A 26790-nucleotide genomic window follows, 5' to 3' on the forward strand; every position below is an offset into this window, starting at 1 on the left:
AGAGCCCAGGTGGTGACAGAGTTGACACCTTAGTCCTGGTAAAATCTTGCAGATTAAACAAATTTAAGAGATGGAGCAGCAGCCCACTTCAGGAACCACAGAGTCATCACTAATGACTAGAGAAGACAGTAGAAGCCTAGACTATCCTTACAGATAACAAGTCAAAGAAGGTATACAATAACTTGTCCTCCAGAAACAAGTATCACTGACCTGTGAAGCACACTTACATACACAGAGAAACTGAAAAGGCCGAGACAGCCTCTCTGTTCAGAGCTCATTCTTTTTTCTTCTACCCTTTTTTTCTATCACTGGTGATATGGAAGGAAAATATTAATATAAAATACATTGACACCTATTTTAAACTCAAGGAAATAATATATCCTGTACTATGGGTGAAGCCAGGAAATAGCGGGGCTCTACAACCCAACAACAGACTTGTTTATGCCTGCCTAGACACTCTATTTCTTCTCTGTGCTATTCTGTCACTTTCACAGTTCTAGAGTCTGCTCAATGAGTCTACTGTGTCAAGTACTAACCACCCCAGTCCAAAAGCAATACTGTAGAACTGGAGGGAGTGCAAAGAAGAATGATGAGAAGGATCAAGACCATGGAAAATCTTCTATATGAAGAGAAATTGAAAAGGGACTGTTAGGATGGTAATTCACCTTAGAAAAGGAGGGGACATGATAAAAAATATAGAAAATAATGAATGGTATAGCAAAAACAAATTAGGAAATTCTGCTCGCCCTGTCCCCAACAACAAGGTGACATTCAATGAAATTAAAAAGTGGAATATTAAAAGCTGATAAAGGGGAATTCTTTTGTATACAACGTGCAACTAAACTGTGTACGTTATTGCCAGAGAAAGTAATTGAGATGAAGATCTTAACAAAATTCAAAAAGGGATTGAACATTTATATCATTTACATGCATATCAAGAGTTATCATAATGACAGAAATACTGAAAGGGATGTAAACCTCAAGCGTCAGGATTTAACTAATCTCTAACTATTAGAGACCTGGGGGGGAGAGGCATGATTACCTCACACCTGCCTGCTGCAGGATTCTTACACCTTCCTCTGAGGCATCTCATGCCACTTCTCAGACACAGAATACTGGACTAGATGGACTTTGGGTCTGATTCAGTAGGGCAAGACCTATGTTCCTAAGCAACTTGTAGCATCCATAGCCATAGAATCATAGGACTGGATGGGACACTCAAGAGGACTTCTAGCCCACTCCTCTGCATGCATAGCAGGATTAGGTATTATCTAGACTGTCCCTGACAGATGTTTGTCTAACCTGCTCTTAAAAATCTCCAGTGATGGAGTTTCCACAACCTCCCTAGGCAATTTATTCCAGTGCTTACCTATCCTGACAGGTAGAAAGTTTTTCCTAATGTCCAAACTAAACTGCCCTTGCTGCAATTTAAGCCCATTGCTTCTTATCCTATCCTCAGAAGTTAAAGAGAACATTTTTTCTCCCTCCTTGTAACAGCCTTTTATATACTTGAAAACTGTTACTATGTTCCCTCTCAGTCTTTTCTTCTCCAGGTTAAACAAACCCATTTTTTTCAATCTTTCCTCATAGGTCATGTTTTTTAGATCTTTAATCATTTTTGTTGCTCTTCTCTGGACTTTATTCCATTTGTCCACATCTTTCCTGAAATGTGGTGCACAGAACTGGACACAATACTCCAGTTGAGGCCTAATCAGCGCAGAGTAGAGTGGAAGAATTACTTTTTGTGTCATAACACCATAGGGACAACATTTCAGTTGTGTTGGATGAATTAAATGTTCACTATTTTAAATAAACCAGTTATCTATAACTGAGAGCTCTTCTCAACGGGAAAGAGGATGTCATTGCTACTAGTTTGAATTAGTGAAGCTTCTGCAGTGTGAAAAGAATAAAATGCGTTCAGTAAAAGGATGTGTTTGTTTTTCCTCAGTTTGCTTCAGCAGATGAATGTCTGCTGACTGCTTTGAGGGTGGTCTCATCCCCATTGGAGACTTCAAGAGTCAGTGGGAGCAGCAGGCAGCATGACCTGACAATTCCAGGAGACTCTCTTCAAGCCCTCTGACATCACTAGCTATTATTTGTATGTGCAGAGAATGGTAATTTGCACAAAGAGAAAGAAATGATTGTCAGAAGAGAGGTGTTGGGAGAACAAAGGAAGAAAGGCTGGGCATTGCTGTTTGAAGAAAGAGAAGGGTATGACAAGGGATTGTGGGCATGAAGTATTTTGAAAAGGAATGGGAATTTAGAGGGTTTAAGTGAATATATTACCAGATTATAAATAAGAAATATTAGTAATCGGTTTTTAAGAAATGGGTGAGTATGGGTGGGTTGAGGAATTAGAGATAGTAACCAAAATTAGACTAAAATAGAGGTTTGAGCAAAACTACTATAGGAACAAATGAGCTAAAGGTTATTGAACAAGACAGCTAGACAGTATCTCCTCTGTTCTTGCAGGTGCTATGCGGCTGGTCCCAGTAGCCTCATACAGCTCAGCAGAAGCAGGAAGCAGACTCCTACAAGTAATACTTCACTCTGCAGCACTAGGTGACAGCTCCCCATTCCTGACTTACACCCCAAAAGGTAAGACCTGAGGTTTCTTGGGTACTGGTTTAAATATTTTTACTGGACCAGAGAATTGATATCTACCAAGCTAAAGGCACAACAGCCCAAATGAAAAAAATGCAAAGGGCAAAGGAAACATTAGTGTGGGAAATCCTGGAGCCATTGAAGTCAAAGAGAGTTTTGCCATGTACTTTTACGAAGCCAGGATTTCACCCAGTGTGTCCACCAGCCAGGGACAGCTACAGTGATGTGTTGGTCTTGCACAAAATAAACTGGATTTCTGATTATTATCCTTGCAAAATTAGGCTTCTGTTTAACTAGTAGAATGTAAAGAAGCATTCCTGCCTGAATGCTACACGTAAAGGGCACTGAAAGGAGAGTGGATTGTGGATGGAATATGATAAGACCACTTCCAATTATCTTCTTTCTGCTTCTAAAATTGGCAAACAAAGCAACACTTTGAAACTCCAGGACCAGAATTACCAAATAAATTCGAAAAAAGCTTAAACAAATAATGAACAGATGGGAGGAAATGACATATAGTGAAGCATGTGACTATTTACATGACACCATATTTACATAAAATTCCAGCATACCAAAGCTGAATCCTTCACTTTACTACTTCCCAAATCCATAGGAAAGAATCCAACAACCAATTTGTGCACATTATCCAGATACCTGGGTCCCAGCTTCAGAGAATGTGAGTAATTCCACAAGCCAGCCACTGCATAAGGAGAAAATGCTGGTATTGGAAATATAAAGATTTTGAAATGAATTATTGTGGATAATACACCAGCCAGAAGAAATTATCTGAAGAATTACACTCAAATGAAGAAGACTACAAGCTGGAAGCCCACATGCTTAATGTCACCTCAGTTAACAATGTTGTCCCTATCTGAACAATGAACTTTTACCCCATCTCTCTCACAAAGACATCATGCTGAGAGTCAATGCAGTTATTATTCAGTAAGCTCCAGCTACTCAAGTATGTTGTGAAAAGTGGATCAGATGTGTTTCTGGGCATACTGTAACTTGCAAATCTGCACCAGGTGCATCAATTTACAAATGCAGCTATGAATTGTCTGTCCAGCAGGTATGTTTTTGATTCTTGCATTGATAATGCTGCCAAAGTTAAAGGGTATTTTATTGCTGATCCAGTTTCAACTGTTCTCTTTAGTTTGGGGCTATGTTTGTAAAGAGCAGTTGGAGTGACAGTGCAGGACTTGCCTCAAGAGCCCTCTTACACCTACCCACATCCACTCAGCCACCCACCCATATGCACTCTCTTGACCCTCTCAGGGTCTCAGGTTAAAACAATAATGGCACCACAGTTGTACACATTCTTCTTCTTCTCCCACCTGCAGAAAACAGTAGCAGTACCTGAGCTGCTCTGTTCTGCAACCGTTCCCTCCTCTTAAAGATGTAGGGCTCCTTGCCTACTCTGCTCCCAGGCTGAAGGGAAGAAGCCTGTAGCTCCAGCTATTATGATCCCTGACCATAGTCAGACCACTATCCTACCCAAAATTCCTACTCACCACAGGTATATGAGTTTTTCAAATCCCGTAGAATGTACAATGTGGACAAGTTAATGTCACTACGTGCACCATAACGTTTTCATTTCCTAACTGTGTGTTTAAATATATAATCTGAATGCAATGGTAACATTTTTATATTGAATGTTCAGTGTATTTTCTTATTTGTTTGGCAACAGCATTTTTAAAATTTGTGTGCATTTTGTTGCGCTTCTCATTTTGTTGTTTCAAAACTCTCCTGAAAACTGCTCCATAAATCCTGAATAAATATCCCAAATGAGACTATAATGGTGTTAATTCCCAGAGAAAGATGTACTGTATTCATTGGTTTTAAGTACTCTCAGAAGTAATCTTGCCAGAATGTTTTTGGTCTTGTTAAAGTTTCACTTTAAGTACTGTATTTTTGTCAGTTCTTATTTATATACTGCAGATATAAGGAGGATTTGTTTTGTTTTTTTCCTCCAGACTCTAAAGACATGTGAAAAGCAGATGTGGTAAACGTCTAGAGAGTAGTCAATGGATACATCATGTGGCAGGTATTAACTTTCAATGCTTTTTTATAATTTCTTAAATTCAGTGATATATGGAACTCCTATTGCATTTTGATAAGCAGCTCATGAGTTGTTTGAAAAGCAGCCCAATTAAAAAATAATGAACCTATTTTCTCTGGAACCGACTCATTATCTTGATGGTTTCCAACAGCAGCTTAAGGCTCAATTCTACATCAAACTGCCTTTGTGGCTGTTGGCCAGTGATATCTCTGTAACCCTCAGGGGCTCTTCAGATGTCGAGGCAAATCATTCTTCCCTAGTGGAAATTTTAAAACTCCCATTCAACAGCAACCACAATCACTGCTTCCCCTATTGCCACTGTGGAGTCTGTGACTATGCCCAGACTGAATGATACATGTGACAACTAGAAAACATCTGGTGACACCAGAAAGAATCTACTGAGCATGTTCAAGACCATCCTGATAGTATAACATGGAATATCCTAACAGGGGATAGGCTCTTCCCTATCTGACTGCCTAATAATTATGTATGAAAGATTTGGGGGTTTCTTAATTGGGGTGACCCATTGGACTAACCTCCATTTTAAATATCCATGCTGTTCTAGGAGCCAAGATAATTACAGACCTTTGGCTATAGTCCATGAAAATGGTCACTAGTAAAACATAAATGTCTTCCAGGTGGTGTCTGTGTGTGAATGACAGAGAGAGAGAGAGAGAATATGAGTTACTTTTCAGAGCTACAAACTAATACAAAGTGGCCAATGTCATTATGGCCATTATTGACTACTTCTCTAGTTAGTTAGCAGCAGCTAAGGCTAATACAGGGATTTGTTCCTAAGGAAGACAGACAGTTTTTCCATTTTCCCTCTCTATCAGGATTTGGCATGGTGGGGTGAGCAGTGTTAATCTTCCCAGAAATCCACTGGTTCCGAGTAGAGCTGGTGCATCAATGGATTTCCAGGTTCTCTAATCACACACATTTTTTTCTCTACAGTTGCCCTCTTTTGGGACTACAATAACCCCTTCTGGTCCAATTCTCACCCCATCCTCACTGTGGAATTGTCGACACTTTTTGGCACTGCAAACTGATCCACCAAAGCACTTTTAGCAATCAGGCTTTTCATCACCATTGACAGAAACCAACATAAAGTGATGGTGAATTTGGCCATGTAAGATTTATCCAATTAAGTATGAAATGACTAAAGTGATGAGGCTTCCACCAAGTCCCTTAGAAGATTATTCTACAATCTGACATTTTCCCCTAGTAGTTCTTAAAACTTCATTGGTGAGTTGCAGTCACAGTCAAAGGGGGAATATTTGATTATTTAACACTTAAATTAACAATATCAATGGAAGAAAATAACAGGATTTAGTTAAAATCTCTCTTGAAAGAGTGGTATAGGAGTTAGTTGTGGAAACCAGCTGACAGGTTTTCGAGTAGATGCAGCTTTGATGAAAACAAACTTTGGGACGAAGCAACACTATAATCTTACTACAAAGCTATCTTCTGTCAGAGTATAACTCCCTGTTATTTACTATAAAAAGGTTTCTTTGCTGCCTAGGCTAATATTTTGAACAGCATATTCTTTGAAGTATAGTCTTATAGAAATGGGAGGGGAAAACTGCAATAAAAGCCCATTAAATGCATTATCAGTTCAGCCAGTGTACCCATGTGGTGTTTATCTTGTCTGCATACATGAAGACACTTGGGGTGAATTCATCTATAATGTAAGTGGGAGTTGAGGAGTGGATATAGAGTTCCTGGTCCTCCACCATTTCCAGAGAGGACCATGATGTGTAGCAAGTGGAGCTTAGAAGAAGGAGGAACTCCCAGTCAGGGAGTTTTCTAGTTAGTGCTTAAGGCATGGCTCTTTGTGTTTATGTCCTCAAACTACAGGTGTAACTTCATTCATTTTAATGCAATCATCTTTCGTGCTCCAGGGCTGTATCTATGTTCAATTGACCTCTCTTGGACACTTTTCATAGTGCATAGAGAATAAAAATTCCTATCAGCATTTCATAAAATTATTGTTGCTGACCTCTTCCTCCCCAAAGTCAAGTTCTACAATAAGTCCAATTAGCACTGGAAAGGAGGAAGACTGAGGGGTCATACTCACAAAGAAAACTCAGCTCTTTTAAATTGAGAATATACTATTGAAGCATACACATTGTGTTGGACTGTCTTCAGAATGTCTGGAGAACATTTGGAAGCAACTTACTTTCTCTAGATCGCACTGTGACACTTCTGTAAAGATAAATTAGGTATTCCAGCAAATATGAGAAAAATGATGGAATTACTTTGCTCTTGACTTTTTCTTCCTTGAAAATGGGTGCTCGTGTGAGGTGGGGAGAATAGAAAGGGTTGGAAAAGAAAGAAAAATGTGCCTTTGGAATGAACTGTGAGTTCTACAGAAGCAAGCTGGGAAATCTACCCCATAAATATTTTTGTAGGTAATTCTCCTATTTGTTTTCTGCACATACTCCTGGCCTTGCCTTTGCAATTTAAGGCCCCAGTGTTACAAAGAGATTCATGCAGATAGCTCCTTACATCAGCACAGAGACCTCATTGCCTTCAATGGGACTCTGGTTGGATGTAAGGTTCCTGTCACCACTAATACTCCACCTGCCTGGATCTGTTTGTACAATCAGAGCCTTGCAGATCAGTAATTATTAATCACTGAAGCCGCAGGGTACAGAATCAGATGAACCTATTGTGATATATGTATTTTTCTTTAACTTTCTGAATTTATGGACCATCAGATAATGGCATCCACATTCTTGTCTGTTTCATATTAATGCAAGATTATCAAAAAGTAAAATAATTCTATTAATCTGAGCATGCAGCTATTTCTTACTGTCACTATCCTCCCCAAGTTACTGCATATACTTACACTAGCATGTTGACAACGATGGGGTAGCATACCCATTGTACGTTCATTTCAGCTATTTTAGGGTATATCTGAACATCTCCGTAATGAGGTGAGGTGAGGATACAGGAGTCCCAAATACTGTTCCCCAATCCTTCCCTCCTCCCTTGTCCTTTCAGTATGATTCATATCTGGAAAATCATTGCCTTCAACAGTTTGATCAGTTCTTTACATCATAGTCAATTCACAGACTGGAACAAGGATAAGATCACTAGCTATTAATATAATTATCTCAATTTGCCAACTTGGTTAGTCTTCTTAGAGAGGTTGATTGGTTTTGCTGCACTATTGCACAGCTATAAAAAGTAACCTAAATTATATACATCAACACCAAAGCTACATGTGTGCTTCTGTAGATGACTAGTAGTTATGAATCCTAAACTAACTTCATGGATCATTCCTTCAAATATTTAATACTTCCTTCTTGAGACTGACTTTGCTGGTATTTATTCTACATTGGATGGAGGAGCTCTATAAAGTTTCTTCTAGAATCAAAAGCAGATATTTTGGCTAGAAGGCCAATTTGCTACAAAAAATAGGCAGCAAGAGGACAGCAATGACCAAATCGCCACTTGCCATCACAGATAATTCATCAATTCCAAGGCCATCACAATTTTGATCATCTAGTCTGACCTCCTGTATTACATAGGCCACAGAACTTCCCCAAAATAATTCCTAGAGAATATCTCTTGGAAAAATATCCAATCTTGATTTAAAAATTGCCACTGATAGAGAATCCATCACAACGGTTAATGACCCTCATTGTAAAAACTATACAGCTTATTACCAGTTTGAATTTGTCTAGCTACAACTTCCAGCCATTGGATCCTGTTATAATTTTCTCTGCTAGACAGAAGCACCCATTAACAAATATGTGTTCCCCATGTAGGTATTTATGAACTGTAATCAACTCACCCCTTAACTTATCTTGGTTAAGCTAAATAAATTGAGCCCCTTGAGTTTATCACTATAATGCATGTCTTCAATCCTTTAATCATTCTTGTGGATCTTCTCTGAACTCTCTCCAATTTGTCAGTCTTTTCTGAATAGCAGATATCAGAACTGGACAAGTATTTCAGCAACAGTAACACCAGTGCTGAATACAGATGTAAGATCACCGCTCTACTCCTACTCAAGATTCCTCTATTTATGTACCCAAGGATTCCATTACCTCTCTTCCTATGATAGAATCTCCCATCCTGTAAGTATGGCCTAAAGGAAAATAAATATTACTCTAGACAATTTCTGTTTGGAGACAGGAAGCCAAAAACTAATCAGAAAGAAAGTCATATAAATATTAAAAGGAAAATGAAATCTAACATAACTGACAGAGTCATGGTATATCTAAGAAAGAGAACACTGCCCACAACCTGCAATTTTAAAAGACTTACTTTGCATTTGTAGCATCTTTATTGAGGTTTCATGTACTCTATCACATCTATTTGTGCTGCACTGCAGAATATAGACAAATTACCAATTGTTCTCTTGTGTACAAATCAGTGGAGAGAAACAATTCAAATCCATCCCCTGTATAAGAAAAAGCTCCTCTTTATCAATGATCTGTATTTATTCATTTAAGTATCCTTCAGCAACCAGATTTTGGCATACAAGGTGTAAAGAATTTGTGGTTTGGCACTGTGCAGGGATGGTTTCTGTACTCTACATTGATTGTGCTCTAGACAATGATTTACAGTGTCCAGCTGGAGCAGCTTTAAAAAAGCAAACTCAGACTCTAAATTCCTAATTAACCAGGTACAAAGATGTCTCCACAAAGGATCAATCAACTACTGTAGAAATCTCAGTGGGATATAAAGCTGATGTCCTTTAAAAGGACTATTTTCAAAAAATGAGAATATTTATTTATACTATCTTCTTTCTTTGTGTAACAGAAAAGTGTGTTTAAGCCAATGTGTACTTCAATAATGCCAGGATCAGAGCACTCCTGCGGTTCTGCAAGTCTAAGTCTTTGTACAGTGTTTAGTAGAATGAGACCCTAATCCTAATCAGGAACTCTAGATACTACTATTAGACAAATAAATAATAATAATAATATTGTCATATTTGTCTACATTTGGGTAAGTAAGAGTCTGGCATTGTCTGCACAAAAACCCACCAAATATAGGGCCAAATATTACTCTCAGTAAACCCTGCTTCCCACGCCTGTACCTCAGTGAGGCCCATGGGTTTGCAGGTAACTTCAGGCAGTATAAGAATAGGCATTATTTATACAATTTTTCATCTGTCTTAGAGCTCTAGACATGTAATCACTTACCTTTCTATTTCGTATTTTTCATCTGCAAAATATAAAAAATAAATCTCAGCCAAATCTAAAGTTGTCACCTTTCTAATGGCTGGTAACCAGACTCCTGAGGCCTCGCCCCCTGCTCCGCCTCTTCCCCCAAGGCCCCACCCCTGCTCTGCCTTTTTTCCCAAGGCCGCCCCCTTCTCTGACTCTTCCCCAGGCCCTGCTCCCTTCTCCGCCTCTTCCCTGAAGGCCCCACCCCTGCAGGCCACACTCCATGGCAAGCCGCATGAGCAGCATGGCCCCGGAGGCGGCAGTGGCTGCTGCTGCTCCGCTGCCTCCTTCCTTCCTCTTAGGGTTGTCACGGATCAAAAAGCTGGACATCCAGGCTCGTCAAATGGCATCTGGACACACAAGCCGAAACTCGGACTGTCCAGGTGAAAACCAGGCAGGTGACAACACTAGCCAAATCCTGCCCTTAGTTACACCTCATGGGGTTGTATGGATATGGAAAAGGTCACGAATTTGGTCTTAGGTCTTTAGTGCACTATTCTGATACTGCTAACAGCAAAACTTATGTACCCACAACCAGCCAGGTCAGAGTCAAATTATGTGAATTTTATAGTGTGTGTGGCACCTCTGTAAAAAAGACTAAAGAGTTTTGGGGGTTCTTATTGAAAGAAAGGACTTTGACTTCTGAAGATCAGCTTTAAGAACAAACTAATCACTGTTTCGGTTTTCAGTTTCAGGAAAACATTTTGGGGTATCTTCTCACTGCATCAGCCAGGCTATATTTCAAAGACAGGTATTTGCATTTAATCAATGCATTTTAGTTATGTTCTACGTATTCAATTAACAATGCTAATTGCTAGGCCATAGCCAGCATGACAGACTATCTTGTAACAGAAGCAGTCAAAGAATATCATTCCTGGCTTTTCACCAATTCAAGAAATAAAGCTCCCTCTGCCAAGCTTTTAAATATCTTCTTTTTTAAATTAGATTTTGATTTTCTGCTCAGAAACAGCTAAATCTCTGTTGAGCCACTGACAGGTTTCAGAGTAGCAGCCGTGTTAGTCTGTATCCTCAAAAATAACAGGAGTACTTGTGGCACCTTAGAGACTAACAAATTTATTAGAGCATAAGCTTTCGTGGGCTAATCCGAAGAAGTGGGTTGTAGCCCACGAAAGCTTATGCTCTAATAAATTTGTTAGTCTCTAAGGTGCCACAAGTACTCCTGTTATTGTTGAGCCACTGCAACCCATTTTGCAACTTATAATAGTGTAGTCTGCCTTTCCTACTTTTTTTGCAGCTGTTGCTGCTAACAGAGGAGTCTCTGCTTTACCAATGAGAACAGAAGATTTGTTTTTAAAGAAGTTTTCTCAACTAGGCCTACCTTATTTTTTTTCTTTTACATTTTCAAAACTATTTAAAATACACACATGCTATGCAAGTTTAGAGCAGATAAAAACAATGTAAATGGTCACAGCTCTAATTGGTTAAAGAAAATACAATATTAGCCAAAAACTACTGAAGAGATATTTTTCCTTTTTCTTTACTATGCTGATTTTATATTGCCCTTTTCATCCCAGGATCCAAAACTGCTCACACATAGAAGCATCTAGTACTTTAGATCAGTATTGGCCTGTGTATTTGTAAATTTAGGGAAGGAAATATTTATACTATGTGTACAATTGTTTATAAGTGTATCAATGTGTATATTTATATAGTACACATTCATTCTACAGGTTTCAGAGTAGCAGCCGTGTTAGTCTGTATCCGCAAAAAGAATGAAGTGGGCTGTAGCCCATGAAAGCTTATGCTCAAATAAATTTGTTAGTCTCTAAGGTGCCACAAGTACTCCTATTCATTCTACAGTACTTGTGTTGTATTTAAAGTTTCTTCTGTTTTGAAAGATTCTATCAGTTAGAGAGAGATTTCTTAAATGCTTAAAAGGGGAGAAAAGAAAGAAACTTTAAGTGTGACCATTGTAAAGAGTGTATGTAGACATCACAACTTTATTTTCATTTGTTACTGCACCTTCCCAGCTCTGTAAGTACTAACACAAATTTAAAAGCAAATACACTCACAAAGTTAAAAATGAACACCTCTAAAGCCTGCTGACTGGGGATTAGATGAGATGTGATAGGCTGGGAGAAGTGCTACTGCTTTGGACAAATTATGTTTCAACATCTCTACTATTGTGTTTTTGTTTAAAATAGTTGTCAGAGGTGCACAGAACTTTGAATGGGTGTCATCTGGTATGCAGTGAGCTTTTTTAAAATCAAAACAAATAAATAAATCAAACTGCATTCTCATCTACCACCACCCCAGTTTTCCAATAAACCCAAAATTTCTAGGTGCAAAACTCAACATACGAGCTATGAAGACATGATGACTATAAGACCAATGAAAAAAATGGTCCCTAGTTTCCTTCCCATGATCACCAGTGCAGGTTCTTATATTGGTACCTATCACCAAGGTATCTGACTCCGCCCAGCCCTCTTCATAGCCCCCAAGCAAAAGCCTGGGAGAATAGGTGACTTTTATAGAATATCCTGAAGATCACCAAGGCAGAAACAAATTCCAAAAACAAGGATACCACACAAGAATGCTTGCTGGCAGACTCTTCTAAATTATACCAAATGTAGCTCCAGCCCATCGCAACTTCCACTGTACCACAACAAAGGGAAAGTGGCAGTCTATCAGATTGCCAGGATGTAAATCATTTACAGCTTTTTAGGTTAAAAAACACTCCCTGGAAACTAATTGGTAGCCATCACAGATCACCAGTGTGTACAGCACATGTGACGATAATATGTGGGACGGTACAACAGCTGCAAGGTTCAGTTTACAATGGGATTCCTTGCAGTTTCATTTTGAACTCATATTGTGAAGCAGGAGCTACTTTGATTTCAAGCCTCTCCTTATCCACCCAACCTCCCATTTTCCCCATCTACTCCCCAGCTGTCCCCATCCCTCCAACAACCCCAGGACGCTGCATTCTTAGATTAGACATCTCTGAGGAAATCCACTGGCTTATCCTCCTCCTGTTCCCAACAACTTGAACCAGATGGTCCCCCCACTCTGTACCCTCCCCTGAGTCTTCTGAGGGAAAGGGCCTCTCCTAACTGCAGGCTCTTCAGGCATCCATCAGGAATAGGCTGCCATCTACCTTCATCCTAAAAGGACTTCAGAGAGGATAAGACAAGTCCTAGCAGCACAGCAGGAGTGAAAAAACATAAGTTCCAAGATAGCTGTGTTAAACAGGAGCTGAGAAAAGACCTTAACTCTTAAAGTTTCTAGTGATCCTTAGTGCTTGTCAAGCAGTCGCATTAACCATTATGGAACATCTATGCCCCTCAACTCAGTATAGCTGGGGGCCAGCAGAACTACATGTGTTTTCCCAACTCTGAGCAGCAATAGCTTGTTACTGACAAATAGCCACAGCTCAGAGTAGCAATAATATTGTAGAAGGTAGTAAGCTATGTAGCTGAAGTAAATGTTTGACAGTGGAACTACTAATGCAACTCTATCAGGTGAAGAAATCATCATAGAAATACATTAATATCTCTTCCAGGTTAAGTCACTAGGGAGCATCACTGCACTCTGGTTAATTGGGAAAAAATTGCAAAATCTATAGTATTAGGACCTAGTCGGAGCAACAGCATGAATGGAAAGAAGTTCTGCTCCCTCTCCCTTACCCTCATCCAACCCCTTAACCAGCCTTGCAGCAGTTCTTCGGTGTTCCCTTTCTTCAGCCCTCTACACAGCACTCAGCACTGGGAGAGGGGAAGATATATTTTAAGAGGGTGATTGCACAATGAACATTTTCCCAGGAGTTGATGGGAAGGAGACACACTCCTGGCCCTCTAGCCCCCCCAATGTGCACAAGACTGTCCCCTCACCGCAACATCAGCACCTTTTCCACAATACACCTACACGCAGTCCTAACCCTTCCACCTGAATCATCCCACGGGCTCCCTCCTCTAATGCAGCTACTGCATCCAAAATATTGTGAGAGTTCCTTCCTGGGATTCCAATGCCACCATCTTTTATAGCCACAAGGACTGTCCCAACAACACACCATGGATGAATTTTGGATCCAGGGCACAAAAAGATTGTTTTGATTCCAAATCTAGCAACTGTAAGTATTAATGTTTTATGGAAACCTCCAAACTTCTGATGAGAATAATATTGTCATAATGCTCCTGAAATAAATATGAATTGCTCAGTTAGAAGAATATTGTGAGTGGTATACAACATATTATAAAATACTTTCAAATCCCCTCTTGTCACCTTGAAGCTCAACCTAATTTCTACACTATTTTTCATTTTGGAGAATATAAACTAAAAAATGTATTTAAATGACAAAATCAAAGGGCAATGATTATCTGGTTGTTACAGAAGTTACTTATAGTCCAGGATTTTATATTAACTACTTTTCAGATAATAAATCTACACATTCGGAAAGTAATGGTTTGAAGGATTTGGAGCTGGTCTGTAATAATTTATTAATTATTATTCTGTTATCTTTGCTTGATTGTTGTAAGGATGTTTCCTGGGTGCTCATATGTAGAGTTAATTCAGTAACAGGATTGTCAGGAAATGTGCGACAGATCCTGATATGCATGGTCCTTAAGTGTTTGATGGGCACTGTAACAGAGATGTACTTTGAAATCCTACCTCCAACATCCAGTTGAGCTTTCCAAACTGATTTTGGAGAGCAGATCCAAATCCAGGAAAAGAACTTCAAAGACTTTGCTTGGATTTAAAGAATCACACTCCCTCAATGGGGGAGGCAGGATTTTGAGCTAAGGAGAACTCAGAGCCTTCAAAGGTAGCAGGCCTACCAGAGACCTCCGTCAAGAAGATGATTAGATTTTAGGTAAGATAGACATGTATGCTTACCTCTTATTGTTTTAATAATCTTTTTCTCTTATGTTATGCTTTGTTGCTACTGCTAATGTTAACAAAAAATGGTTTAAGAAGGCTGTTTCGGGTCACTGTATTCACCACTAGCTACAGACTCCGAAAAGAAAGAAGGTACTGGGTCCATTAGTAGGCATGGTTGGAACTCAGGGTACAAGAACCTATGACCTGGCCTATGAGTCCAAGAATCACAAGATTTCACTCCAGAAAAGGTGAAGGCATGAGGCCTGATACCTGCTGGGGTGCACTTAGAGACACCTTGAAAAGGGTCAGAAGGGCAGCGAGCTCGGTAACTATGACCAACGGTATTGCCATATACAGTCTGAATTCTGGCCCGATGTTACAGCAGATAGGAGATATACATTCAAATGGATCTCTAGCTTCTGAGTTGGAGGATATACCTTAATTGATTAAGGCTCAGGTTTGAAATACCTAGATTCCCTGGAACTGTAGGAGCTGACTGGATTGACTCAGCCTTTCAGTTTTCTGATGCAGATAAATTGAGTTCTAGACCATTTATTAATGCATGTGATGTAACCACAAAAATGGAGATCCTGTCTGGTCTGTAAATACCCATCTTAGTAGTGTGCCATTGTTTGTTTGTTTTCTGCCTTTCCATCCCAGAAGTGGCTGCAATTCACTGGTGCTCTGTATATATGGTTTGTATATTGCTTTGGGATCACTCAGGATGACAGGCACGATTACATATATAAGATTTTATTACACTAACCACATCTTACCAAAGAAACAGTAATATCCCTATAAGGCACCTGTAAAAAATAGTCAAGATTTCAATTAATTTCAGAAGACTTGTCCTGCTATTTTAAACTCAAAAGGTCACTGAACAGGTCCTAGGCTCCATTGTTAGTACAGTGTCTGTAAAAATGTTTCTTTCAGAGTGGAAAAAAAAACCTAGCTCTCAGTGTTCAGTATCTTTTACATCTGCTGCTCAGCTGGAAACACTGTTAAAAGGCCATTAGAACTTTAAGGTAACAGACCTTGCAGGCTATGAAAGCCATAGAGCAATTTGCTGTTTGTGTTAGGAGTATCAGCCTTAGCCACTTCCTTTTCATGGGTTGAAAACAGCTTCTGTCATGAGCCGTGAAAATCAATTGCACAATAACTGGGCTAAAATGTAGCTTGAGGTATTCTCTCTATAGGATGAAGTTACACAGTAGAGCCTCCTTCTGGGCACATGTGGTACCTACAGCAGCTTAATAGGGAATGTTTCCCAAAGGCTCTAAGCAGCAAGTTCAGGTACTATTAATAACTTTCTAACTTAGCTCACAGGAGACAGGGTCTGTGATGTGTAATATAAAGTCTGAATTACTACTATGAGTGTAGTTAGCAGTAGGAGTTAACGCTGAGCAGGGTAGGATCTGTAATACTCTTGGTTTTGTTTGGCTCTATTGTGTTTAGAATTACAGTAATTGCCTAGAATGCTCTTTCTTCCAAATAACAGTATTTCAAAATCTTTCAAGGAAATAAAGCACTGTTTTACTTTGCTTGAAGTAAAAGGTCATGTTAGTGAAAATAAACTGCACTTCAGAGGGCTGGTGGTCTTAACAACAGTTTTACTCTATTACCAAGGGCTAAAAAGAGATTCCGTTTTCTTAGAAATAACTCTGAGTTTTCTGGTGTGCTTGAAGGAACTCTGTAGCATTAAACTGCAAAGGAAATTAACTTTAATTCCACAGGTTTAAAGTCTTACATATAGAAAACTATAAATTCAAGAATCTTACCATGTATATGTTTTGCTCCTATCTGCAGTACATTTTCAATTCCTTGGGCATCTTGTAATGTATTCACCAGTTTAGCATAGCTATCCTGCTCTTAAACACTAGCCTTGATATGCAGTGCTTAGGAGTAAGTGTAGACATACATTTTTAAATTGCTAAAATCATTATGCTTGGTAGTACAAATGGTCACTATTCTAAGCTGAACGTTCCTTTTCCAGAGAGATAGGACCATTAACCAGGTATGAAGGGTGTCACAAAGTCATAGTTCATTGAAAATGTAATTTCATTTTGCTGGTAATATGAGTGCAGATACTTTGGCACTGTAATGGAGTTTTAAGTACCAAGCCTCTTATTTCAACTGGAAACATTAACATAATTATACATTTTTACTTTACTAAGCAGAAAGAAAAATTAGTATGCATAGTTTTCTAACATATATCATGCAGAATAAACCAGTGATCTCTAAGTGATATGGCAAGATCCTCAAGTCATTCAAAAGAAATAGCAGGTGGTAATTTTTAAGACAAATTATCTAGAAAAGCTTTTATTGTTGATCACTTGTTATAAGATTTGCCATTTGCAAGTAACAGTACATTCAGCTGAAACCGAATTTTATGAGAGCCAAGTCGTAATATTAATGAAATGCATATATTCTTTATTGCAGTCATATAAAAAGAATGGCCTGAGCTTTTAACACAGTGCATGACCACTTTGGTGTCTGACCACCACCAAGTCTCTGAACAGTATAAGATACCATATGATGAAATAAGTACTAAAGTAGCAGTAAAACAGTTTAACACATTGCCACTTAGTAATGTAAGAGTACTGTAGCTTTATATGTGTTCTTCAATTGTAAATCTGAATGTAAACAGAAAGTAAAAAATAACTATAGTACAAGGTACTGAGGTTCAGTGTTACACTAGCACTGCTACTGACATATCCATTTTAAATCCCTCTTTTCAGGATTTAGAATTCCACCGTAAAAATCATGCTCTGGAAATCCAGAACTTGGGATTTAAAGTTTAAGTTCGCAGTCCGAAAGCAATTTTTATGAGTTAAATGAAACAAATGAACATAAACACAATTTTGGCCTGTTTAAAGGATGGTTTAAAAAATTAATACAGATGGTGACTTGGCTTAGACATTTCTGATAATTTTTTTCTCAAATGCTCTGATCCTGCAGTTACATAAGTGTTTAACATTATGAACACAAGTACATAAGAACATAAAAATGGTCATATTGGTCCATCTAGTCCAGTATCCTGTCTTCCAACAGTGGCCAATGCCAGGTGCTTCAGAGGTAATGAACAGAACAGGCAATCATCAAGTGAGTAATACCACTCAGTTCAATGGGATTGCTTATGTATGTAACATTAAGCATGTACATATGTGACTGCAAGATCATGGCCTAAAAGGGCTTTGGCCCTGATCATGAGAAGACTTATGCACATGCTTATCAGTATGTAGTGAGTAGTCCCACTGATTTCATTCTGTACTACTTGGTAATTAGTTCTCTTTAAAAAAAGCAATTATATAGTTATCCAACAAGCATTCAGAACTATTCCATTTTTCCGGGTACTGTATATAACAGGGATCAGCAACCTTTGGCACGCAGCTCGCCAAGGTAAGCACCCTGGCGCGCCAGGTCAGTTTGTTTATCTGCCGCATCCGCAGGTTCGGCCGATTGCGGCTCCCACATCCCTCGGCTCGTTCCACTTCCCGCAGCCCCCATTGGCCTGGAGCGGCAAACCGCGGCCAGTGGGAGCCGCGGTCAGCCGATCCCGCGGACGCAGCAGGTAAACAAACCGGCCCGACCCCCCAGGGTGCTTACCCTGGCGAGCCTCATGCCAAAGGTTATCGACCCCTGTTATATAATATCTTCTCGCTATTTGTCAATGTAAAAACAATATGGAATAGTGGACAGAATGACACTCAGGGTACACTTACACTATGATAAAAGAGTTGTGGCACAGCCACTGCTGGCCCAGGTCAGCAGACTAGGGGTGCAGGGCTATAAAATTGCAGAGTAGACGAACAGGCTTGGGCTGGAACCTGGGTTCTTAGACCTTTCTGCCTCATGGGATCTCAGAGCCCGAGGTCCAGCCTCAGCATGTATATTTCAATTTTATAGCCCCACAGCCACAGGTCTTTTATTGCAGAATATATCTCAGTGTAAGCCCACGGTTAGTAGAACTCAAGTTAACACATCCAGGTTTGTTAACCTCTGGCTCGAGCATCTACATTCATTTGTAACCCCAGGTTAGAAATAATTGAACCCAAATCCGAGCCTGGGTCTCCAGTGTCTACACTGTATTATGCGGGCTCAAGTCCATCTACTTGTATCCCAGACTTCCTACCACCCTCCTAAAATGTGGCTGCTCTGGCTCTTTGTTCATGGTACAGTGTGGGAAAACTTGACTGTCCACCAAGCTTGACTGGCCAGAAGACAAAGAAAGTCAGCCCATGGGATTGAGAGATACTTTTAGTGGACTCCCAGAGCACAAGTCCAGTGGGGCTTCCTCTATATTGCAAAGCAATAGGGCATGGCTGGGTCCTGGCTTGACTCAGGCTTGGACTCTCCACCACCGTGGGGTCCTGGGACCCTGGGTCCAAGCCCTGGGTTATCATGATTTGTGTGTAGATGGAAGCGAGGTTAGGCTTCAGCCTGAGTTTGAACCCTGGGTTTGTACTGCCGTGTAGACATAACCTAAGGACTCAATTAATGGTTGACCTGTGGCCACTTCACACAGGATCTGCTGGCATTAAGTGGTTGTAAAGCTGCCATAATAGTTCCTCCACTGGGTATTCCCAGCTGCTGCAGTCAGAATAGCAGGCACTCCCCACCCCCTAAAGAAGCCTCCAGAGCAGGTAATCAGCCGGGGCATTACCAAAGTGGGAAGATGTGACAACAGCATTATTTTATGTCCTGGCTATTGGAATGGTTCATAGGGATCATGAGCCAGACACAAGTTAGGGCAGCCCACAAGGCTATTCTAACTTGCACCAGGGTAAACCAGGCTATGGCAGCTCTAGCACAGGGGCAGTGCAAAGATCACATAAAATCCCATCCCCACTTCAGTCTTTGCACTGAGCACAGTTCAAGGATGCATTAATCTCTAAGGGCCCAATATTGATTTCACAAAATTACAACAGTATAACTGCACTGATTTCAGTCATTACTTCTGATTTGTACTGTTCAGAGATCTGAAGCAGGTCCTTAGCCTTTTTCAATCTCCCTTTGTGTCCAGTTATACAGCCACTCTGCTCACAGAGTTCCCATTGACTTCAATGGAGATGGCAGTAGAACTTATAACTAAATAATAAGTTGCTTGACACTAGTTTGACCACCAGGCTTTCTCAATGGTCTTCTGGCAATCAGTCATTGCATTCTAAGGATAAGTAAGGAGGGGGAAACACTAAGAAAAAGCTTTTTGGGTGCTTCTGACACAAATTAATATCTCAATTACATGAATACTTATGCAGTAGTTTTAATTATTGTTTTAGGGCCTACAAGAAGCTGGAGTTGTTTGTTTTGTTTTGGGTGGTGAAGGGGCTTTTTTTTCTTTAATCCAGTGCTCCCTATCTCGCCATTGTAAAGACACTTTGTCAAAGTTAACTTTAGGAGACTCCTGACCTTCAAAATAAAGGGCTGGAGTCTGATCTCACTAATTTCACTGTAGTGCCTCTTGGTTGACTGAATCTTATCCTGCTCTTCATTTCCTCAGGAGAACAGACTTACAGACTTTTGAAGTAATATTTAGAACTCCAAACCTTTCAATAATTTTTCCAAGGAGCACTGTAATTACTCAGTTATTCAAGATTTACTCCAAAACAGACATCCTGATCTCTTTGGTAAACAATCTGTACTTCAAATGTTGCTATAAAATACTTCATTTTTTAAGTAAACAAGGGAACTGAACAAAGAGGTTTAAATAAGACTAAGGATCTCATTTAAATAGAAAAAGCATAATTCAGACACCGCCTTGGCTTTTAAATTGTGGAGCATTTTATTCTGAACAGTGTGAGTTAAGGACATGCTCCAACTTTAACTTTGAACTTTCAGTTTTCATTGCCTTAAGTCAGATGCTTAAAGTTACTGAAATCGTGGTTTGAATTTAACAAGTATTGTTGACAGATTTTTTTACTATGACATTTCACTTTCATATAAAATATCTTAAAGGGTCAGATTCTGATATTCTTACATACACACACAATAACACCATCCTCCACAAGAAGCCTGAAGAAGTGTACTCGGTACATACAATAATTTTATTGTATTCATGACACCATCATTTAAATAGACAAATTCGTTATCCTTTCAATATTTTTACACAAAGGTTATTTTGTGACACTCTGATGCAATGTTCTCATCGCATCTATGAGAGATGGAATTCATTCACTAGTAGTTTTACAAGAGGACAGGTTTTACTGTGGTATCCTTGAGTAGATCCTGAAGCTACTGTCACCTGTGCCAGGGATATCGATGTCTGGAAGAAAATCTGTATCAATATTATATGTATTGCAATATTGCTTTCAGTGATAACACATGAGTGGGGATTCTTCCACGAAGACACTCCCAGGCAAAGTTTTTCTACTGGGGCTTTGCCACAAGACCAGTATTTGGCCCTAAGTGCTTGAAAATACCTCTCTGTGCAATACTCCAAAGTAGTTTGCAGCACTGGAATTCAATGAGCAACATCCCCAAAAACCCAGGATATTTTGGGTTGTAGGGTCAGTCACTACATTTGATAGGTACTACACAAGTCGCATTGAACACTTTAGCACTAAAATAGGAGCCTACAATATAATTGCAAATAAATATACTCATTATAATCACATTATCATTGACTTTAACACATATTTCATTTGTATCAAAATACTGTACAGAAAAAACAGTCTTACAGTGCATATGTAACACTAGAAATATTATGAAAAAAACATATTTTCCCCAAAACTTTTAAAAATAATAAGAAAAGTACTATTGTGAACAGAGCTTATCTAAAAAGTCTTGGCTGGGGGGGGGGGTAGGTTTACTACAAGAAGCAAATCCCAATAACAATGGTGTATTAATATTAATTTATGTATATAAGGTGTGCTGGTATTCAACAAATTTTGTTTTGCAAGTGATTTTAACTTGGGTTCCTCCATGTCTGGTACCTATCTTATTTACACAAGCTTAGCATATTTTTTCAACACCTTGCATTAATATATGTGTTCAAATAGTCCAATGCAGAAAAGGTAGCTTCTTAAAAAACAAAAGTTAAAGTATAACTATATTAAACTCCAAAAACACAAATAAAACTATGCATCATTTACTTTTCAATCAGACTATCAAATGATCAACATCGAATTCCTTTGAAAATAAAGCAGTTACTCAAATGTATGAAATCTGATGCACCTTGACACACTAATGCTGCAATAGATTGTTTCACTGACCAGCAATTATAGTTCATGTAAGTCAAAAAAGGACCAGAAAGGAAAATAAATCAAACAAGCAAACCAAGCACCATAAAATCCTTATGTTGGCTGTTGTAATTAAATACTTATAATAATTAGATCTAATGACAAATAGACAGCATTCCATTTAACAACAGGGTAGCCTTCCCAAGCAATTATTACAAAAGCACTCAGCAGCATGTGCAAAACAGCATACTACTAAACACATTACCTAAACACAATATAATCACAGTCTCCTCAACAATCAAGTATACCCACAGTCTACAAGTAAGCTGCTTAAAAGTATCATCTCACCCAGATTCAAAATAGTTAAACATTAAGGAAAGCCAACTCCATTTTAAAGTTAGGATGCTTAGGAAAAATAACATATACAGCTGCATCAATTTTGTATTCCACAAGCATAAAAGAGGAGATGATAAGAGAAATCATGGCTTTAACTATGATTATTTATGAATATTTGACTAGCAACCAATCATTAGGTATCAATACTTACTAATAGAATCCTGTAAGCTCAATTGACACTTAAGGAAGATATTTAAAAAACTGCATGGCCACTCTTAATTGATTTAAAAAATAAAAAATAAAAAGTGGAGAAGAAACTAACACTTCTGGGTGAGCTGAAAACAAGAACTATCAACTCAAAGCCATTAAAAGTTTGAAATTCACTAGGATTTTTAGACCTGTCACTGTCAATCTGAGAGAAGAAAATTACCGTAAGTGAAGGGAAAGCATGACTGAGAAACTCGGAGGGCATGTGGCTCACAGAAGAGCTAATTGATTAGCAATTCGAGAAGAAATCCAAAAGGGGCACAGAAAGCAGAGCAAGAGCTTGAGCTGGAGGAAAAGAGGTCTCTAAATTGCCACAAGCATAGGCCCCTCACTCTCCTCCCTGTCCAAAATGTGTCAATGGGCCAGATCCTCAGCTGGTGTGCCTCTTAATTATGGCTCCAGGGAACTCAGTGGAGCTATGTTCATTTACACCTGGGGATCTGGAGGACCCTTATGTATTGATATTGTGGAACAGCATTCCTGTTCTATGGATTGGCACGTTTAAGATCTTTAGATGTTTGCACCACACTGTTTACATCATGATGATAAAGAGCCAGATAATAAACAGTAAGCAGCACTGGCATTATTTAATCCAAAGAGAGAGAAATTCACTGCTTCCAACTTTTAAAAAAGCGAGGAAACAAACCACGGAGTGCCCAATTCACGGCGCAAACAGGAGAATCAAGCAGCGAAGTGTTAGGAGTTCGCAAAGCGGATTAGTCTCCGGAGGGCTTGAGCAGCCCAAGTCCGTGCATTTCCGAGTCATCCCCCTGCCTCTCTTTTGCTCTACTCTCCGATTGCCAAAAGATTCTCTTTCCCGGACACGTTTTTATTCAGTCAGTCCTAGAGATGCAATGAATATATGGCTGGAGCTAAAAGCTGGCAAATAAACTGAAAAAAATCCCTGTTTTAGAAAGAAGGGTTGAAATGAACCTGTTGTAACAATGTTTCAGAACAGCAGGGAAACTCTCCCCAGCAGCTGCTGCTGCCCAGGTTCCCCTCCTTTTCTTGGTTGGGGGTGGAGGAATCTGGTGGTTGGGGCTGATTTCAGTGCTCGCTCGTGGGAGTCTGTGCTGAGACTTGATTAACCGGAGTCATGTTTATAATGAGAAGAGTCGCTTTCGCTGTGTTTGTAAATTCTGCCTCACGTAAAACCCAAATGTATGAGCAGATCCTCTAGTGAACCAGAAATTGATCCAAACTGCAGGCAGAGGAGCCCGCCGGTGGCAGTGGGGAGAACCCCATCCCCGCGAGGCCCCTACTGGCAAAGGGCAAACTTGTCTCCCCGCAGGAACGGGCAGTGGAGGCAGGACCCACCATCAGGACGGCTCTCTGGCTTTAACAACCCAGCAGCAACTCTAAGAAGTTTCCAAAGGCCACCCGTGTAATCGCGGCTGGGGCGCTGAGCGCTCCCTCCCTCCCAGAGCCTGCCCCTCCTCTGGCGCGCGCTTTCCTGGAGGGTCCCGTCCCTGTCAGACTGTCCCGAGCAAAAAAAAGGGGGGGGGAAGACAAACCAAATTCACTGTGTACACACAATGAGGCAATTCATGGCCCCGGCTCCCGACCCCAGCCGCCCAGCGTGCAGGGCTGTGAGAAAAGCTGCCCCCTGCTCCCGGGTAAGGAGCCCGGGAGGGGCAGGAGAGAGACCAGGCAAAAGTGAACAACATTTCAACTAATCCAGAAGGGAAAGAGGAAGGAGAAGCTGGTGGGATGCTGTAACCACACGCAGACACATTTCCTCGCCACATCCTCCCCCTCCATCCCATCCCGCCCACCCTTGGTCCTTACCTGCTATTTCCTGAAAGGGTATATTGACCAGGCTGAAGCCTTTGGCACTATACGCCTGCCGCACCTCACTGCAGCTCCGAGCCTTCACATCAGCCCCGGCCGAAAGTGACAGCAGCAGCCCGGTTAAAGCCACCAGCGGAGCCGCGATCCAAGAAGACATGGTGCAAAATGCAAATCCAGCTCAATAAATCCCGGGGAACGGTCCCACCTTCACCCGCTGCGAACAGAGGCGAGGTGCCTCCAAGGTGAGGAGCAGATGTGGTCCCCCAGCGGAGGGGGAGCAAGGAGCCCCCCGGCTTGCTGAGGCAAACTTTTATAAGCCGAAGGGGAGATGTGCGCACACACTAGCTGTGTCAGGAGCAGCAGCGGCCGCCCCCCGCCCGCTTCTTCTTTCCCAGTTCGAACAACCCCCCCGCGACACACACAGGTCTGGCTGGCTGCTGCGGATCGGAGTCCCGAGACAGGGGCAGCAAAATCCTGGAGCCACTGAGCTGTGCCTGCCTGTGTGAGGCTGGCGAGCCCTCACTCCCTGTCTGCCCGTGTGGGGATGGACTGGAGAATGCACAAGTGTGTGTGAGTGTGTGTGTGTGCGCGCGCGCCTCTGGTGGTGTTACTCTGTGTGGGTGGGTGAGAGTGCATATAGGGTTGTATTTACGGGATCCAGGGGAACCTCTGCTTCACACACGCGGACGGAGCCTGCAGGAGCAGCCTCCTGAAGTAGGAAGGGAGAAATCCTGGAGACAGACACAGTGATTGAGAGAAAGAGACACAGAGAGAGAGAGAGAGAGAGAGAAACGTGCTACACATTGCATAGGCGAAATAGAGAAGCAGAGCGGAAAGGAAAACCTGGACTGGATTTCCGGGCACAGGAGACGGGAAGGAAAAGGACACCATGCAATAAACATCTCCCCTTACCACAGCTAACCAACCCCAGGATTGCAAATCACCAACCTGTTAGGTGTTTTAAAAATGACACGAGAGCTAATATATAACATATTATTATTGGGCCCAAATTCATCCCTGGCGTAAGTCTTGACTTCTGTGGATTTACATGGGTTGAATATGGCCCAAAGGTTAAATTCACATTAGTCTAACCTTTAAAAATATCTGGTACTCAAGGCAGACTCGAGGTAAGTGAGTGCAACTCCATTCTCTTCAAAAGTATGGGAGCCATTTACACTAGATCTGTATTTGGTTATATATCAGAGCCAGGGGGTGGAGCAAGGCGGGACCAAGAAAGAGCCTGGAAATCATCTTCCAAGGGCAATAGAAGAAGAAGAGGGGAAATAAAGCCCTACTCCAAGTGCTTAGACTTAGTTAGTAGGGTGGGAAAAGAGAGCCACCAATCCAAGGAACTCAACCCTAGGACTTGGCATGAGAACACCACAATCCCTCCCTAACACAGGAGTAGCCGCAGTAGACCCAGGAGGAATCCCCTGCCAGGCCAATCCAATCTCTGGGCCGGGAAAGGAAGGAAAAGCACCCTCAGTAAATGTATTATAGTATTTTATAGCAGTAATCCAAAACACTACCTCTTACAAGAATGCTACTGCAGTATTTAGTATGATTACTATGAAACAGCAACTCCCAAACTTTATTAGTTCATGTGCCACTGCCATAAAAAAACATTGTGAAGTCAACTGGTAGAACATCAGGCTCATGTACCACCGGTGGTGGTACACATCCCACAGTTTGGGAACCCCTGCTATAGAATACTGTAGTATTTTATCAAGAGCTCTTCCACCACCACACAAACCTCCAAGCTAGGGAGAGGGGAAGACAGAGCCACCTCCTTTAGCCCACCCTGAGGCCCTGCAGAGGTGGGGAGAGTACTGTGCTTTGACAACACACCACTTCACATAGAAATAGGAACCCCCCTGCTGAGCTGAGCTAAACAGTGTTAAAGATACACTATCTTGTCTACAAAAAGCAACAGAGGGTCCTGTGGCACCTTTAAGACTAACAGAAGTATTGGGAGCATAAGAAAGCTTATGCTCCCAATACTTCTGTTAGTCTTAAAGGTGCCACAGGACCCTCTGTTGCTTTTTACAGATTCAGACTAACACGGCTACCCCTCTGATACTATCTTGTCTACAATAGGCTAACAAGTGTAAACTAACACCTTCCAAATCCTAGCCTAGACAAGTCCTATATGTATTATGGAAAGGGTCTGACAGGTCTCAAAAGCCACAGTTTAGTCAAAGGACAAAGGCAAAAGCCATGAGGGAGTCACAAATATTACAACACCCTTTCCTCCACCCAACCAGATTCCCTTCCTGATTGCTGTACAGGATGGTCAAACTGCCCGCAACATACCAAACAGGACATGGTCCCCCTCAATCTAATAGCCTTGAATCCTTCTTCAACCCACAGAAAAATGATTTGAACCAAATGTAAAAATACAAAGGAGAAAATCACAGTAAAATTGTTTAAAATGCAGAGGTCATGGAAGAGCACTAAATACAGTTTCTGTGACAGCTTGACTCAGGCATACTCCTAACTAAGCACAGGTAATGTTGTAACATGGATCTCTGCT

General features: G+C 40.7%; 1 protein-coding gene across 1 annotated transcript in view; it reads right to left on the reverse strand.

Moving 5' to 3' along the window:
• The window catches only part of GPC6 (glypican 6), a 1130045-nt gene extending 1105631 nt beyond the window's left edge, over window positions 1-24414 (reverse strand). Inside the window, exon 1 of the mRNA XM_065417255.1 lies at window positions 24255-24414. Within this exon, the coding sequence (XP_065273327.1) occupies window positions 24255-24414 (160 nt within the window). The remainder of the gene's footprint in view (window positions 1-24254) is intronic.
• Between the last annotated feature and the right edge of the window lie 2376 nt (window positions 24415-26790).

Source organism: Emys orbicularis, chromosome 1 (genome assembly GCF_028017835.1).
Source record: "Emys orbicularis isolate rEmyOrb1 chromosome 1, rEmyOrb1.hap1, whole genome shotgun sequence".
Classification (NCBI taxonomy): Eukaryota; Metazoa; Chordata; order Testudines; family Emydidae; genus Emys; species Emys orbicularis.